The sequence below is a fragment of the Orbicella franksi genome, chromosome 11 (genome assembly GCF_964199315.1).
Source record: "Orbicella franksi chromosome 11, jaOrbFran1.1, whole genome shotgun sequence".
In the NCBI taxonomy this organism is placed as follows: Eukaryota; Metazoa; Cnidaria; class Anthozoa; order Scleractinia; family Merulinidae; genus Orbicella; species Orbicella franksi.
The window spans coordinates 6,059,088-6,071,248 of NC_138155.1; the positions used below are offsets into that span (position 1 = coordinate 6,059,088).

The 12,161-nt window shown below is 40.3% G+C and overlaps 2 protein-coding genes across 2 annotated transcripts; both read left to right on the plus strand.

Moving 5' to 3' along the window:
- LOC145502453 (uncharacterized) lies at positions 1–6,402 on the plus strand. The gene is made up of 4 exons (XM_081481783.1): positions 1–1,241; positions 1,492–1,572; positions 2,459–2,718; positions 4,491–6,402. Exons 1-4 carry the CDS (start codon positions 1,238–1,240, stop codon positions 4,569–4,571), a joined length of 426 nt encoding a protein of 141 aa, XP_081337909.1. The 5' UTR covers positions 1–1,237; the 3' UTR covers positions 4,572–6,402.
- Positions 6,403–6,920: 518 nt separating this feature from the next.
- LOC145502359 (uncharacterized) lies at positions 6,921–10,277 on the plus strand. The gene has a single exon (XM_081481661.1). The coding sequence runs from the start codon at positions 6,921–6,923 to the stop codon at positions 9,897–9,899; it is 2,979 nt and encodes a 992-aa protein (XP_081337787.1). The 3' UTR covers positions 9,900–10,277.
- The last annotated feature ends 1,884 nt before the right edge of the window (positions 10,278–12,161 follow it).

Here is a 12,161-nt window from a genome sequence, read left to right on the forward strand (position 1 = left end):
AAGATTTTTTCCCCACAACTTATCCGTAGCTGGGCATCGAGTGGCTATTGTGGCAGTGAAGATGTATTACTATCCCATGACATCTTAACAGTATTTTAGTGATAGAACGGTTTTCTATTAAGTGACTTCAAAAGAACAAACAAACAAACAAAGTTGTCACTGTGACCAATCACAAAGGACAAGGCGATCCAGTGAACCAATCAAAACTCGAAGCAAATACATGTATCTGACGCAAAGCGCGGGAAAACGTGTGCGCGTCACGGCTGGTTTTGGCTTTATATTGCTTCTGACTGGATGACAAAGCGGCGCATAGCAATGCAGAACCAAAGCAAATTCGAATTAGTTTTGACACGCAAGTGAAAACCGCTCTAAAAACGTCGTAGTCAGTTGCCGCTACTGAAACTGGTTCTCACCCGCTTGTTCTTTTGATTTCGATAATGTGTTTTCGGTCATGTAACTATTTCCAAGAACAGATATAAACTCGAGCACAAGCTTTAGTTCCCTACTCGCCATCTCAATCAAATCTCTGGTGTCAACTTCGTAAGAGGCCAACTCGTCCCCAGGCTGCCCTCATTGGTTGGATCTCGGTGAGTGTGGAGTTGTGGACTTGTAGTAGCTTATCATCACGGTCCACGCTCCCAATTATTTTTCCTTAGGTTTTGGCCGAGAAGATGGAACGGCGCCTGCGAACGAGCCAGGGAAGAAGGCAAGGCAGGTGGTTACAAACAACATAATTTTCCAGTATTTTAGCGTGGTTGGCGGCATTTGACAGTCTTGTTAACACAGTGCATTGACTTTGGAGTAGGTTCAAGGTAAAACGCTAACAAATGAATGCTAATTTTACAGTTCACCTCATGTAACTTAAATTACGTCAAAGTATATTTTGTAACATTAAGCTCGGCTGAAAAATCCCTTTCAAACGCTTACCAAGCTATTTAGTTTAGACATATTATTCTCGTTTCGAAAGAGATCGAGTTCCTATATAACTATTATATTCACTGAAACGGTATTGGAAAGTGATAATACTATGAATAATTATGACAACGGGAAGCAATTTTTTAAAAAGTCTGTCCATAAGATGACAGGTGAATTGACATTTGAGACGTAAAAACAACATCCGCTGACAAAAAGAAACACGCTGGCTAAATTCATTTACAAAATGTTCGTCTGCAGTAAATGGGTGTTTAATTTTTAGTGGAATTTTAGGGAATCTTGCGGGAAATTGGTTAAACCGAACATGAGTGAGTATTAGAGTTATTAATTTGTTTTTGTGCCAGTGGCATGCACGGAAGGCATGATTTCGAACCCTTCCAAAACATAGCGTTTACGAATTTGTTGTATAGGATGATAGAATTTTCAAATACCCTCGCAAAAAATATTTGGAAAAAACCGGACTTCACTCAATTATCACTTCTCCTTCGTTGGTTAAAAAGAGGAAGGAAAACATACTCGAAGATTTATTTAATATGGATGTTTAACTTTTTATTTTAGCTTCGAACCTCACTCGCTCTCGGGGAAGCACTTTGAAAATTTCCGCTTTCGTCTGGATCGCCCTGGTGTGCATTAATGTCGGTGAGTATGGTGATTTAGAAAAGACTGTTCTTTTAGGCCAAAGCTGTGACACAAGCTTTGCTAGGGACACTAAGAAGGAATGGGAAATTACGCTGGTATGGTAAATTAATTCTTGACAGGTTTCGAAACCTTTTTTAGTTTCGAGGCAAAATAATACAATCGATATACGGCACGTTCCAGCTGTTTAATTAACTCCACCATACCGAACATAGAGTATATTGAGATCGAAAGAAGTAATTTTCTCTTTCCCACTATTATTGCCTTCAGACTGTGAAAGCGAAGAGACCCAGACACGATTTTTTAAAGCTTCATGTAAACACATTTAACAACACTTCCTAAATTATCTTCAGTTACATAAGAACAAATAATTTCAGCGGATCTACGGAACGTTAAATATCGACGCAGTTATAGCAAAACTTTCACACATCCACTTAAAATTATAAAGAAGACAAAAAACCAACTCTTAAATGCTTGTCATCTTTACTAGAATTACATCCTCGCTCCCATGGTCCTCTAATTCTTCGAAAGCCACTTGTCAACCTTGGCCGTCTGGGCCTTGGCACGAGTAAAAGGTAGCCTCGGAGACGCATAATTTTATCGGCTAGATTCTTGAATAAGGATATATTCACTAATTCAATTATGGTTTCCTTCCCGAAAAGATCCTCTGTTAGCGTCAGTGAAAGGCAAAAATCTTGGTTCCAGAATCTAGTTGAGAGTCACCTTCTTGTCGTGCCCAGGTCCTGACTGCCAAGGTGGATCACTGTTGTCCTAAGGAGTATAAAAATTAGGCCATTTTTTTTTTTTTTTTACACATTTTTAAGTCTAAAGCTGCTGCTATTACGGTAAATTCAATCCTGAATTCTTTCTTTATATACGTATTTTTCAGTTGTGACTAAAGGATGCGACAATCGACCAGATAGAGACGAAGTCTTTCAGAAATCGGGTTGTACCGGTAATGTGGTTGCAGTACATTCCGTTTGGACTGAGATACAATGTTTGGATAATTGTCTTCGTCATCCTCGCTGTGACAAATACATTTTCAATGGACCAGGAAACCAGACCTGTAAGCTATTGAATACTGTTGACATTGCTGGAGTCGTAAATTTGCCAACTACGACTGGCGCATGCGCACCACGTAATATAGCAGTAAGTGTCTTACAAAAGCTAGCTGTAAACCTTAGAGACTTTTATTGCCACGTTTACCGCAAACGGCTAGGTGTCACGTGACCAGAGCCAGACTTCCCGTTTGACGTTTTCGAATCACGTTTTCAGCCTGGAGAGGTAGGTTTTCACGTAAGCCATTTACCTCAGGTTTTATTGCTTTGAATTTTATTTTATGCCACGTACAAACGCTGAAATCGAATAAAGTAACTCTTTTCCCACAAATTGGTTAAAATTTAAGTAAATAAACAATTACCTAGCCTTTTGTTGTTGTTTGTGGAAAGGCACTGATTCTAAGTGGTAATCCAATATGGCGGCGGCTTAAGTCAATGTGTGTTTTATGATGCTTTATTTCGTAAGAAAGCTACGCATGCTAGAAAACATACTCTTTTTTTAAAATTTGTTTTTTCTTTTTTCTTGGCGTACCTTTGACAATTTCCAATGCATTGACAAAATGACTTCTATTCCGGCTCCAGTTTAAGGTAAAGGTAAAGTCTGCATGCGAGCCAAGTGGCCCATCAGGCCGGAGCTTATCCCGGTTTCTACTCCCCCCTGGACAGGATGCTAGTCCATCGCAGGGTTACCCCCAGCCGGTACCCATTTATACACCTGGGTGGAGAAAGGCACTGTGAGAGTTAAGTGTCTTGCCAAATAACACAACACAATGTCCCTGGCCAGGGCTCGAATCCGGACCGCTCGATCCGGAGACAAGCGTACTAACCATGAGGGCACCGCGCCTCCAGTTTACTGCAATCTAAATCGACTAACGTACGAACGGTGAACGGCAAACATCTAATGTCAAATCAAACCGAAGTTAGACGCTTGCAGTAAACGTGGAATTAAAGGTCTCTAGTGTTTGTTAAATCCGCGAAAATCTCAGCTACATCCCTCGTCGCATCCTAACGTAATGATGTCTCCCAGATAACTAGGCGTTTTATTTGAATAATAGGTTTTTATTAACTTTAGGTGGCCCGATAGGCATAAGAAATGACGACGTTGGGCAAAAATGCAATTTTTTTTTTTTTTAAATATAAGATTTAAAGCCTTTTAACACTTGTAAAAAGCATTTTAAAACGATCTTGCTGAATTTGCCACTAGATGACTGTGATATTCAAGGAAAGTACACAGTGATATAAAGTTTTTTACGTAGCAACGGTCATAGCGACGGCTGTTTACAGTCAGAAATTAAAGTGACCACAAATGTAGATCAGTTTCAACAAATCTGAACGATGCTTTGTAGAAAAGCTGTTACGACATGCACAACTGAACTCGATAATTGTAACTACTTGTGAAAAGCGTTGCCTGAATTACCATCACAGGCTCATTCATTTCCCTTATATTATGGTAACTTTTCACAAAATACAACAACCATTACACTCCTCATTTAACACGCCAGCAAGTGGGTGGGAAGGGGGGGGGGGGGGGCGTTTGCAGGCTGCATATCGGGGGAGTGTAATGCTTGTTGTACTTTGCGAAAAGTTACCGCAAAAGGAGGAAATATGACTTATATAAGGGAAATAAATGAGCCTGTGACGGTGATTCAGGCAACGCTTTTTACTTTCTGGTTGCTTACTTTTAAGGTGAAGGTATTGCAAATCACATTTTGGTTACCTCTTTCAAAACCAAAGCTATAAAATGTATCCAGCAGCACTATCCTTTACATTGAATTCTCATCTCTGATAGTACAGTCTATCGAAATCCACGTTACGTAATAAATTCTTTTTTTCCATTGACGACGGATGTTGCTTGAATTTCAGGTTGTGCGACGATTTCTTCTAGGAACTAAACGTTGCGATGGAGCTAAGAAAAATAACAAAGCTAAAACGGAGGATACATAAAAGAAAGATCAATAGATGACGCCCTGCAAATGAGAAGCATTCACCAAGGATACGTCGTCTGTAAATTATAACTATATTTGTACGTAGACCAAAAGATCGACTTACAAAGGAAATAGCACACTTTATGTTATGTGTACCACACGTATTAAAGTTAGTTTTGATTTTTCTGTAGGTAAATAATTTTGCTTTGTACTCAATAGACCATTTTACAGTTGTCTGTTCAGTGAAATGGCCTTTGAATTGCAGCGAGACTGGAGGTGACCTTGTTTTGATAAAGAACTCATGACTGTTTTTGTTGTGTAAATCAAGTTCTTATATTAACTAGTTTGTATTTACACGAGAAAAGCAGAGAGGTCTGTATCAAAGCCAGGTCACACTCAGCCTCCGTTGCATTCATGGTCAAGTAACTAAGCACAAAACTGTAAAATGGCCTATAACCGGACAGAACGCCTTTATTTTAGCTTTAAGTGCTTACAGCTTGACTTTCAGTTTGGACTCTATCATGTCGTTGTCCCGTTAAGCTTTCCACGTAGTATCAAGCATGCCTCTGCCATTATTACCTGTGACTCAAAAAGTAACATTAGCCGACACTTTTGATTTAATAAATTAAGATGCCTAAGTCATGTGTCATACTACCATAATTTAAACCAAGACAAGAACTTTTTGAATACTTGAGAAATGCAGAAAACATCATGTGGAACGTAGGCGAGTGGTTTCTACAGACTAATGCACGTGGGCTGGTTCTGACTTATGCTCTTAATCTGAGTAATTTATGCTGGACTTTGTCAACTTTACAAATATGAGTACATTGTTTCATGTTTTTCTTCGTATTCCTTTAGAAGGTAATTACCTTGAGTGTTGTAACATAGTATAGACAGTGTGAAAAATCCTTGTTAAGCGAAACAATAAGAATAATAATATACAAGAAGATCTGTTAGATCTTATAACCGCGCTTTTAAAATTTAACTGTTTCCTTAGCACCACAGTCGCAACGCAGTGCTCATTCCAAAGTAATCCTTGATGATTCATTGATTACTGTAGACACCACATTACTTGATCAACACAAACTCTATTATTGCACCATCAGTCGTACTCGTAGCCATTGTGAAATCTCCGATGACGTAATGTTCTTAATCTGGAACTTTCTTCGGGATATGTATGGACATGAACGATACGAACGCAACAATAATAACACTATTAAAAGTCATGATTAAATTTAATTGTTTTTTCAATGAGTAAAGGGCTAGCAAAGTAGTCACACAAGTCACATAATTGAAGAATTACGTTATTCACGGCTATCTTTAGTACGGTGGTTATTTCCCTACCAATGACGTAATGCTTACATGTTCTGACATGTTCTTTGCTTAGCTTGCAAATATTTAATTTTCCTTCCGATCTATGAGCTCGCTGCGATGAAACAGCGAAAGAATTTACTTCATTTGCGTAAAACCACAAGAAATACTCGCAAAATTGCAAATAAATTGATGACCGTCGCTTCTGCCGAAATAAACTTGCAAAGTAAACACGACCTTAATTCGTCACGTAGCGAAAGTGAAAGCTGCAACGTCAGCGCATTCCATGGCTGACGTAACGCCTTTTTTAGCGTATTTATTATTTCCCTTCGAATCCAACGCTTCGATAAAACCAAAAGAAAATATATTTTAACCAAAGTAAAGAAAACAATATCCGTAACACTGCCCTTGTATTAATGTTTCAACAGCTTTTGGCGAGTAAACATCGCAGGTTGCGTCATTCAAAATTTGGCCGAGTGGAAGTTTGGGTCTGGTCACCGACAAAACTGAAAAAAAAAAAAAATAAAAAAAAAAATAAACCACGGGTAAACCATGAACCGCGCTCGGCCCATGGCCGCGCGGTTAATAATAAAACAAACATATTGTAAATTGAGTGAGTGGGGAAGGCAGGACTGCATCAACTCTCCTCTGCAATTTCCACTGACACATTTCGTTCCAAAGCGCCAACGCTGCTTCAAAACATATGAAAACTGTAACATATTCATGTCCTAAGCTTTTGTCCTTTTCCTAGAAAACTATTAACACTTTTTCCTTGAATCTTTTCGAAGATCATTTACTGAAAAGAAAAAGAATGGCAAAAAGGAGGCAATGGAAGCCGAATAACTATCTGGTAGTTAGCCATGAATGTTATTTAACTGTTGCATAAATAACCACTAAAGTTTGCATATGTAAAACGTCATCTTCCTCGTGACTGGAGTCTGAGTATTGGATAATAACCTAGAAATAGTCCTAGAAAACAAAATTTAAGTAAACTTCCTTTTTTGATCACTTTATGAAACCTGCTACACTATGAGGAAAAGCTTACTAATTTTCCAAAATGGCTTCGAACGGAGAACTGAAAACAGGAGACCTGAACTTCATCTTCAAGGCTCTGGCACAGAGAGGAAAGGAGGGTAAACTACATAAGGAATATAACGAGAATTATACAAGCGTTTTTCTACAACTGCTGTCGTTTCAATTGAACAAAACTGGAAATCGCGTCATTCTACAGGCTTACGGAAGCGCGGCCGAAGATTTAAAGTGCCATGAGCGCCATGATCTTGGAGATATGGACATTATGATCTTCCCGAATTCAGATAACTTGACGATTCATGAGGAACTGCTTGAATATTCCCTAGAGAATCCACTGCACGTGAGAATCAAAGGCTGTGATCATCCCGTGTTACAGTGCTGCCTCGTAGAAGACTCTGGGTATGTTGCCACTTCCGCCTTAAAGAACTTTCATCCTGCTATTTTTGGTTCTGAAGCACCTTGCATAGTCGACATTACAAACCGTGTATTTGAGACATTTTTGCGAGAAGAGTTTTCACCGATTGTTACGGGCGGACTAAGCAACCACTACGGGAGTCCTGCTATAACCCTTAATTTGTCTCGAGCTTTAGCCATTACCGGCGAGCAGCGAAAAATCATGCAAAACCAAGCCTTAAATTTCCCTTTTAGTCTAGGTGCAGCTGATGTAGAGTGGATGACTTCGATGATGTGCAGGTTTAAAGGAATTGACTATACTAGACAGCACGCCGAGCTCGTGAAATACATGATGTGCGAAAGGGATCCAATATCACATTTCCAGAAGCTTTCCGTTACTCCTCATGAGAATCTTGATAGCGATGAAAAAACCGGAAGAAGGCGTAGAAGCATCGGAAGTCAATTACGAAATGAAACTGAACATTGTGTCACAATAGAAACAAATGACGAACACCGAGACAGAGATTTGCGAAACAGTTCGTTAGCGTCCGTACCCTCCAATGACGGGCCATATGTGATAGCCACAAAACACTGTGCAAGTTGTGATGGATATCAGAGCCCTCTTGAACTACAATCCACGTCTAGTCGGTTCACAGCGGTCAGCCCGTCGTTGGAATTTTCTTTACCGTCATTACCTAAACCCAGGGCTAGCGTTGTGACAGAAAGCGAAGGCACGGAAAAACACAGTGAAGAAGAAGTAGAAAAGAATGGTAAACAGAGTGATTTGGATGAAAATCAGTCAAAGGTAGCCCGACTGTCCTTGACACAAGAAAAGGAAGTCAATTCCAAAGCTCTACCTGGCAGTTCAGACCGTGCTAAGGAGGAAAATGCACAGAGAGAGCGTGAAAGGCGAACACGTCGTAAACGATGGGTTGATTACCTCTTGGGAAGGGAAGTGGAAACCAAAAGAACTGCAATACTGGATAATGAAAGTTGTTGCCAGTCCTCGCCTAAAGAACAAAATGGAAGCGAGGGTTTGGAAGGTAGCAACCTCGGTAAAGGGATAAAGAACGGAGACTCCATTCACGACAAAAATGCGCCAAACGGAGAAGAACATCAAATGACAAAGAAAAGAGAGGAGAACTCTACAGATCTAGCACACAACCGTGATAGTCAAGAAGACAACGAGAGCCGAGAACGTGAACGACGAATACAACATAACCTCCTTAAACACATGTTTGGAACTGCGAAAGGAGGTCAAACACAGAAAGCTAAAGTTAAGGATACTGAGCGAGTTGAAAGCGGAATTGATTTCATCCCTGCCTTAAGATCCTATGAATGGCCGAAGGTTGCAAGAGAGTGGATCAAACGAGAACGTCGATGGCCTTCCCCTGACATTGTCAAGAAGGTTATTCAGGAAGGCTACCACTTGGTAGTGAAGTCCCCAAAGAAAAATGGCAGTCCAGATTGCGACTTCAGAATATGCTTTTCTCATGCGGAATACCTGCTAAGCCAAGAGCTGAACGACATCAAGCGTGAGTGTTACCGTTGTTTGAAAAAATATCATCGTGCTTATCTGTGCACACAGCCGAAGAGTTTGGTGTCATTTCATCTAAAGAACATTTTTCTGCAAACGATAGAGGAAACCGGTGCCGAGATGTGGACCGAACGCAACAGGGCCGAATGCATGATTAAACTCCTCGGGAACCTTTCGGAAGCTCTTAAAAGGAAAGACCTACGACATTTCTTTGTGAAGTCCTACAATTTGCTTGGCGTAGATTACGTCGAAAACCCCGAGGTTCTCGAATCACTGGCTGGAAAAGTTGTGGAGATCATGGAAGATCCAAAGCGATTTACAACGCAGTTGATTCAGAGCCGAGAAGAAACAAAACAACATGAAAGGCCGGAAGTACATATTTCACTAGAAAACTTTCCGAGAGGCGAGCCAACTGCATTCGCAAAAACCGTCAAATGCGATTATCAGATGCAACCTAAAGAACTCTCATCCAAAAGCATCCATGATACCAAGCACAACAAGAAAGAAGAGGCAACAGTTTCTTTGCCACCAAATACAGTGATCCAAAGAAGACGCTCAGTCCTTGAGTACCAATACCATGACCTAAAAGATCTTTACCTTGATGTCATTAAGGAATTGCTCCATACGGCTTTTGACGACGCTGATTGCAGACTTGAAGCTATGGACCCTCTCGAGAGGTCTTTAGTGCACAATCTTCGAGAGCTCGTGAGGAGTGAAGGCTTCCCATTGGAGGAGCTCCCTGGTGTGTTAGAGTCTTCCTGGCAAAAAATGGGCTACCTCAGGGTAAGGCTCAGCAGTGAACCAGACATGAGACGACGTATCCTTGTGGCAATTCAGGGCCAAATTGAGATGTTGAAGTACATATTAGAGCAAGACGACATCGCTGTGAGGAACGAGGAAGCTGTTGAAGCTGTGCGCAACAGAATACTTGATCCTCCTGCTGAAAATGCCTTTGACCTGAGCCACATAATACCATCTGATATCGCGATACAGTTTGCACAAAGCGCTTTGTTCGAGTTTTTTGTGCCGAGGCCAGTGGAGCCAAATCTGGATGACGACATTCCATTAGATTGACTTAACTTAAAAGCTTTTATCAGTTCAGATGAAAACTACACGTAGTTGACATTTTTGTTGTTACTATTTTCCTTTGTGACGATGTAGAATACTTTTTCATGTATCTGCCAGTGTGTTCTCACGACTATAAAAAATTAAAGTAGCTCTGTTAATTGTTTTATAAAGTCATAATGTACCAACACGAAGCTAAAACTATAAAAACGTTCCCTCGAGCGTTAATAAGGAAGGGATAAATACAAACACAGTTATATCAAAACTTATTGGGCATCAGTAATGTTAACGATCTTATAACAGTTTGTATTAGCATACTAACTGCTTCTGTCAAGGAATTAAATCTATATTGTCGAGAGATTAATCTCTTGATATTGAAACGTGACATGTAGGATAAGTATATGAAACAGGTCAATTACGATATATTAAAATTCTAACTTGGCTCCGAGGCTTAAGGGAATCAAAAAAAATAAATTTAAAATATTTTGCTTGATTCCCCTAGGCGTCAGAGCCAAGTTAGAATTTTAATATATCGAAATTACCCTACGGTGCCGTAAGAGTATTTTTGTAAATATTGATAAGCGTGTAATTGTTTCATGTCTATGTGCGGTGGGAGGCAGCGTGGCCGAGTGGCGTATGGCAGGAGGCAGCTTCGCCGAGTGGTCAGCGCGTCGGACTCGCAACTCAGCGGTCCCGGGTTCGAGTCCCGCTCTGACCACTACTTAGATTAGTCCCACGGTAGCCCCGAGTTCAAATCGTCGGCAACGCTTGTAAAGAGCCAACTGGTTTGCCTCCGGCCAGTTTGGATTCTTAACAATGTTATGTTCAATTTGAATCACTAGCCTTTGTGCTACAAACACTGCCGAGGGTAAATAAATAATTATAATAACGTAATTATCATAAACAATAATCTACATCGGTAACTATCAGACTGTTGGCCTTTTTTATGTAGTTTAAAGAGTCGAGAGGTCAAATCATCAAAGCTAATTTTTTTCAATATTTGAGTCTGGTCGATAGGGCTCGGTTCGGACTTTTTTTTTTAAGAATCACACCGGATTCGCGTCATGCGAAGTTAAGTTCAGCTAATAACGTCCTCTTCCAAACAGAGAAAGTAAATTTAAGTGCAAAACGGGATAAATCACATTAAAAAATGCTACTTTTTCAACTTGTCGCATTATTGTTGCATTGCAAGTCGAAAATCGTTATTGCACTTATTGTTAGCTGTGTTGCAAGTTGCGGCAACATGTCGTGCGATGCAGAACTGAAGAGTTTAACTCTGCGACACCTGTTGCCGTAACTCGCACTACAGTTGAAAATACACGCAATGACGCTTTTCAACTTGCAGTGCAACAATAATGCTCAACAAATTGAAAGAAAATGATGCCCTATCACTTGGCCTTTAAGAACGGGTGACATTCCAAAATCCTTCAGTTGGTAGTTATTATTTTGCATTGAAAACTTACCTGTCCCCCCCGCCCCTCCAGAGCCTCGCTTGGGCGAAATTTTCTCAAATCTCTAGCACTGTCTTGTTTTCCTCATGTGGGTATTCTTTTCACCTTTGCGGCTGTTTTGAGAATAGACCATTTTCGTATTATCGTTTCGGACTGGAACTAGCCTGCAACTGTGGCAAATGAGGGGAGTTTTTTCAAATGGAAATGATTTTGATCGCCTTTTAATAATATTCCCCCGCATGAGCCTCCATTTCAAGCTAGTTCCAGTCCAATACCGAGAATACGAATATGGTGTATTTGTTCGTAATGTTTTCAATTTGCATTTTCAAAGGGCCGGGTTAATGGTGAAATTTGTTAGTTTGATGTCAACATACATAAGAGCTATTGTTATGGGTGGCAAAAGATCTCTATGAAAATAAAGAAAGAGCAAGATTCTTCGGATGCACGTTGATTTTACACCCTTCAGACATCGCCTTCAACCTGGCTAAACTAAAAGTCAACTATGACGGAGAAAAGAGGTCATTGCCATGTTGAGGGGACTTTGCGTAAGATTCATTATGACCCTATAAGGCGTGGTAATTGAATTCACTTTAAACCCTGCTATATTGTAGGTTTAAGACTGTAATCCATTAACCTCTCCCTCAATTTTTGTTAGCGACAATCAACTCGGCTGCACCTCAGTGACTTTTAGCTCATAGAAAACTCACACTGGGTTGTCTGATTAACAATTGCGATTTGCTTGGTCCCTCCTTGGGTTATGCTAAAACTGTTAGAAGGCTCGCTTTCGGTTTTTTCAAAGTCTGCAGTATAGACTTTGATT

What these genes read in the sequence shown, in the direction of transcription:
- LOC145502359 (XM_081481661.1), top strand. Translation starts at nt 6,921, where the DNA reads ATGGCTTCGAACGGAGAACTGAAAACAGGAGACCTGAACTTCATCTTC.
- LOC145502453 (XM_081481783.1), top strand. An exon ending in CCTGGTGTGCATTAATGTCG is followed by an intron (nt 1,573 to 2,458) that starts GTGAGTATGGTG and finishes CGTATTTTTCAG; the next exon opens with TTGTGACTAAAGGATGCGAC. An exon ending in GCGCACCACGTAATATAGCA is followed by an intron (nt 2,719 to 4,490) that starts GTAAGTGTCTTA and finishes CTTGAATTTCAG; the next exon opens with GTTGTGCGACGATTTCTTCT.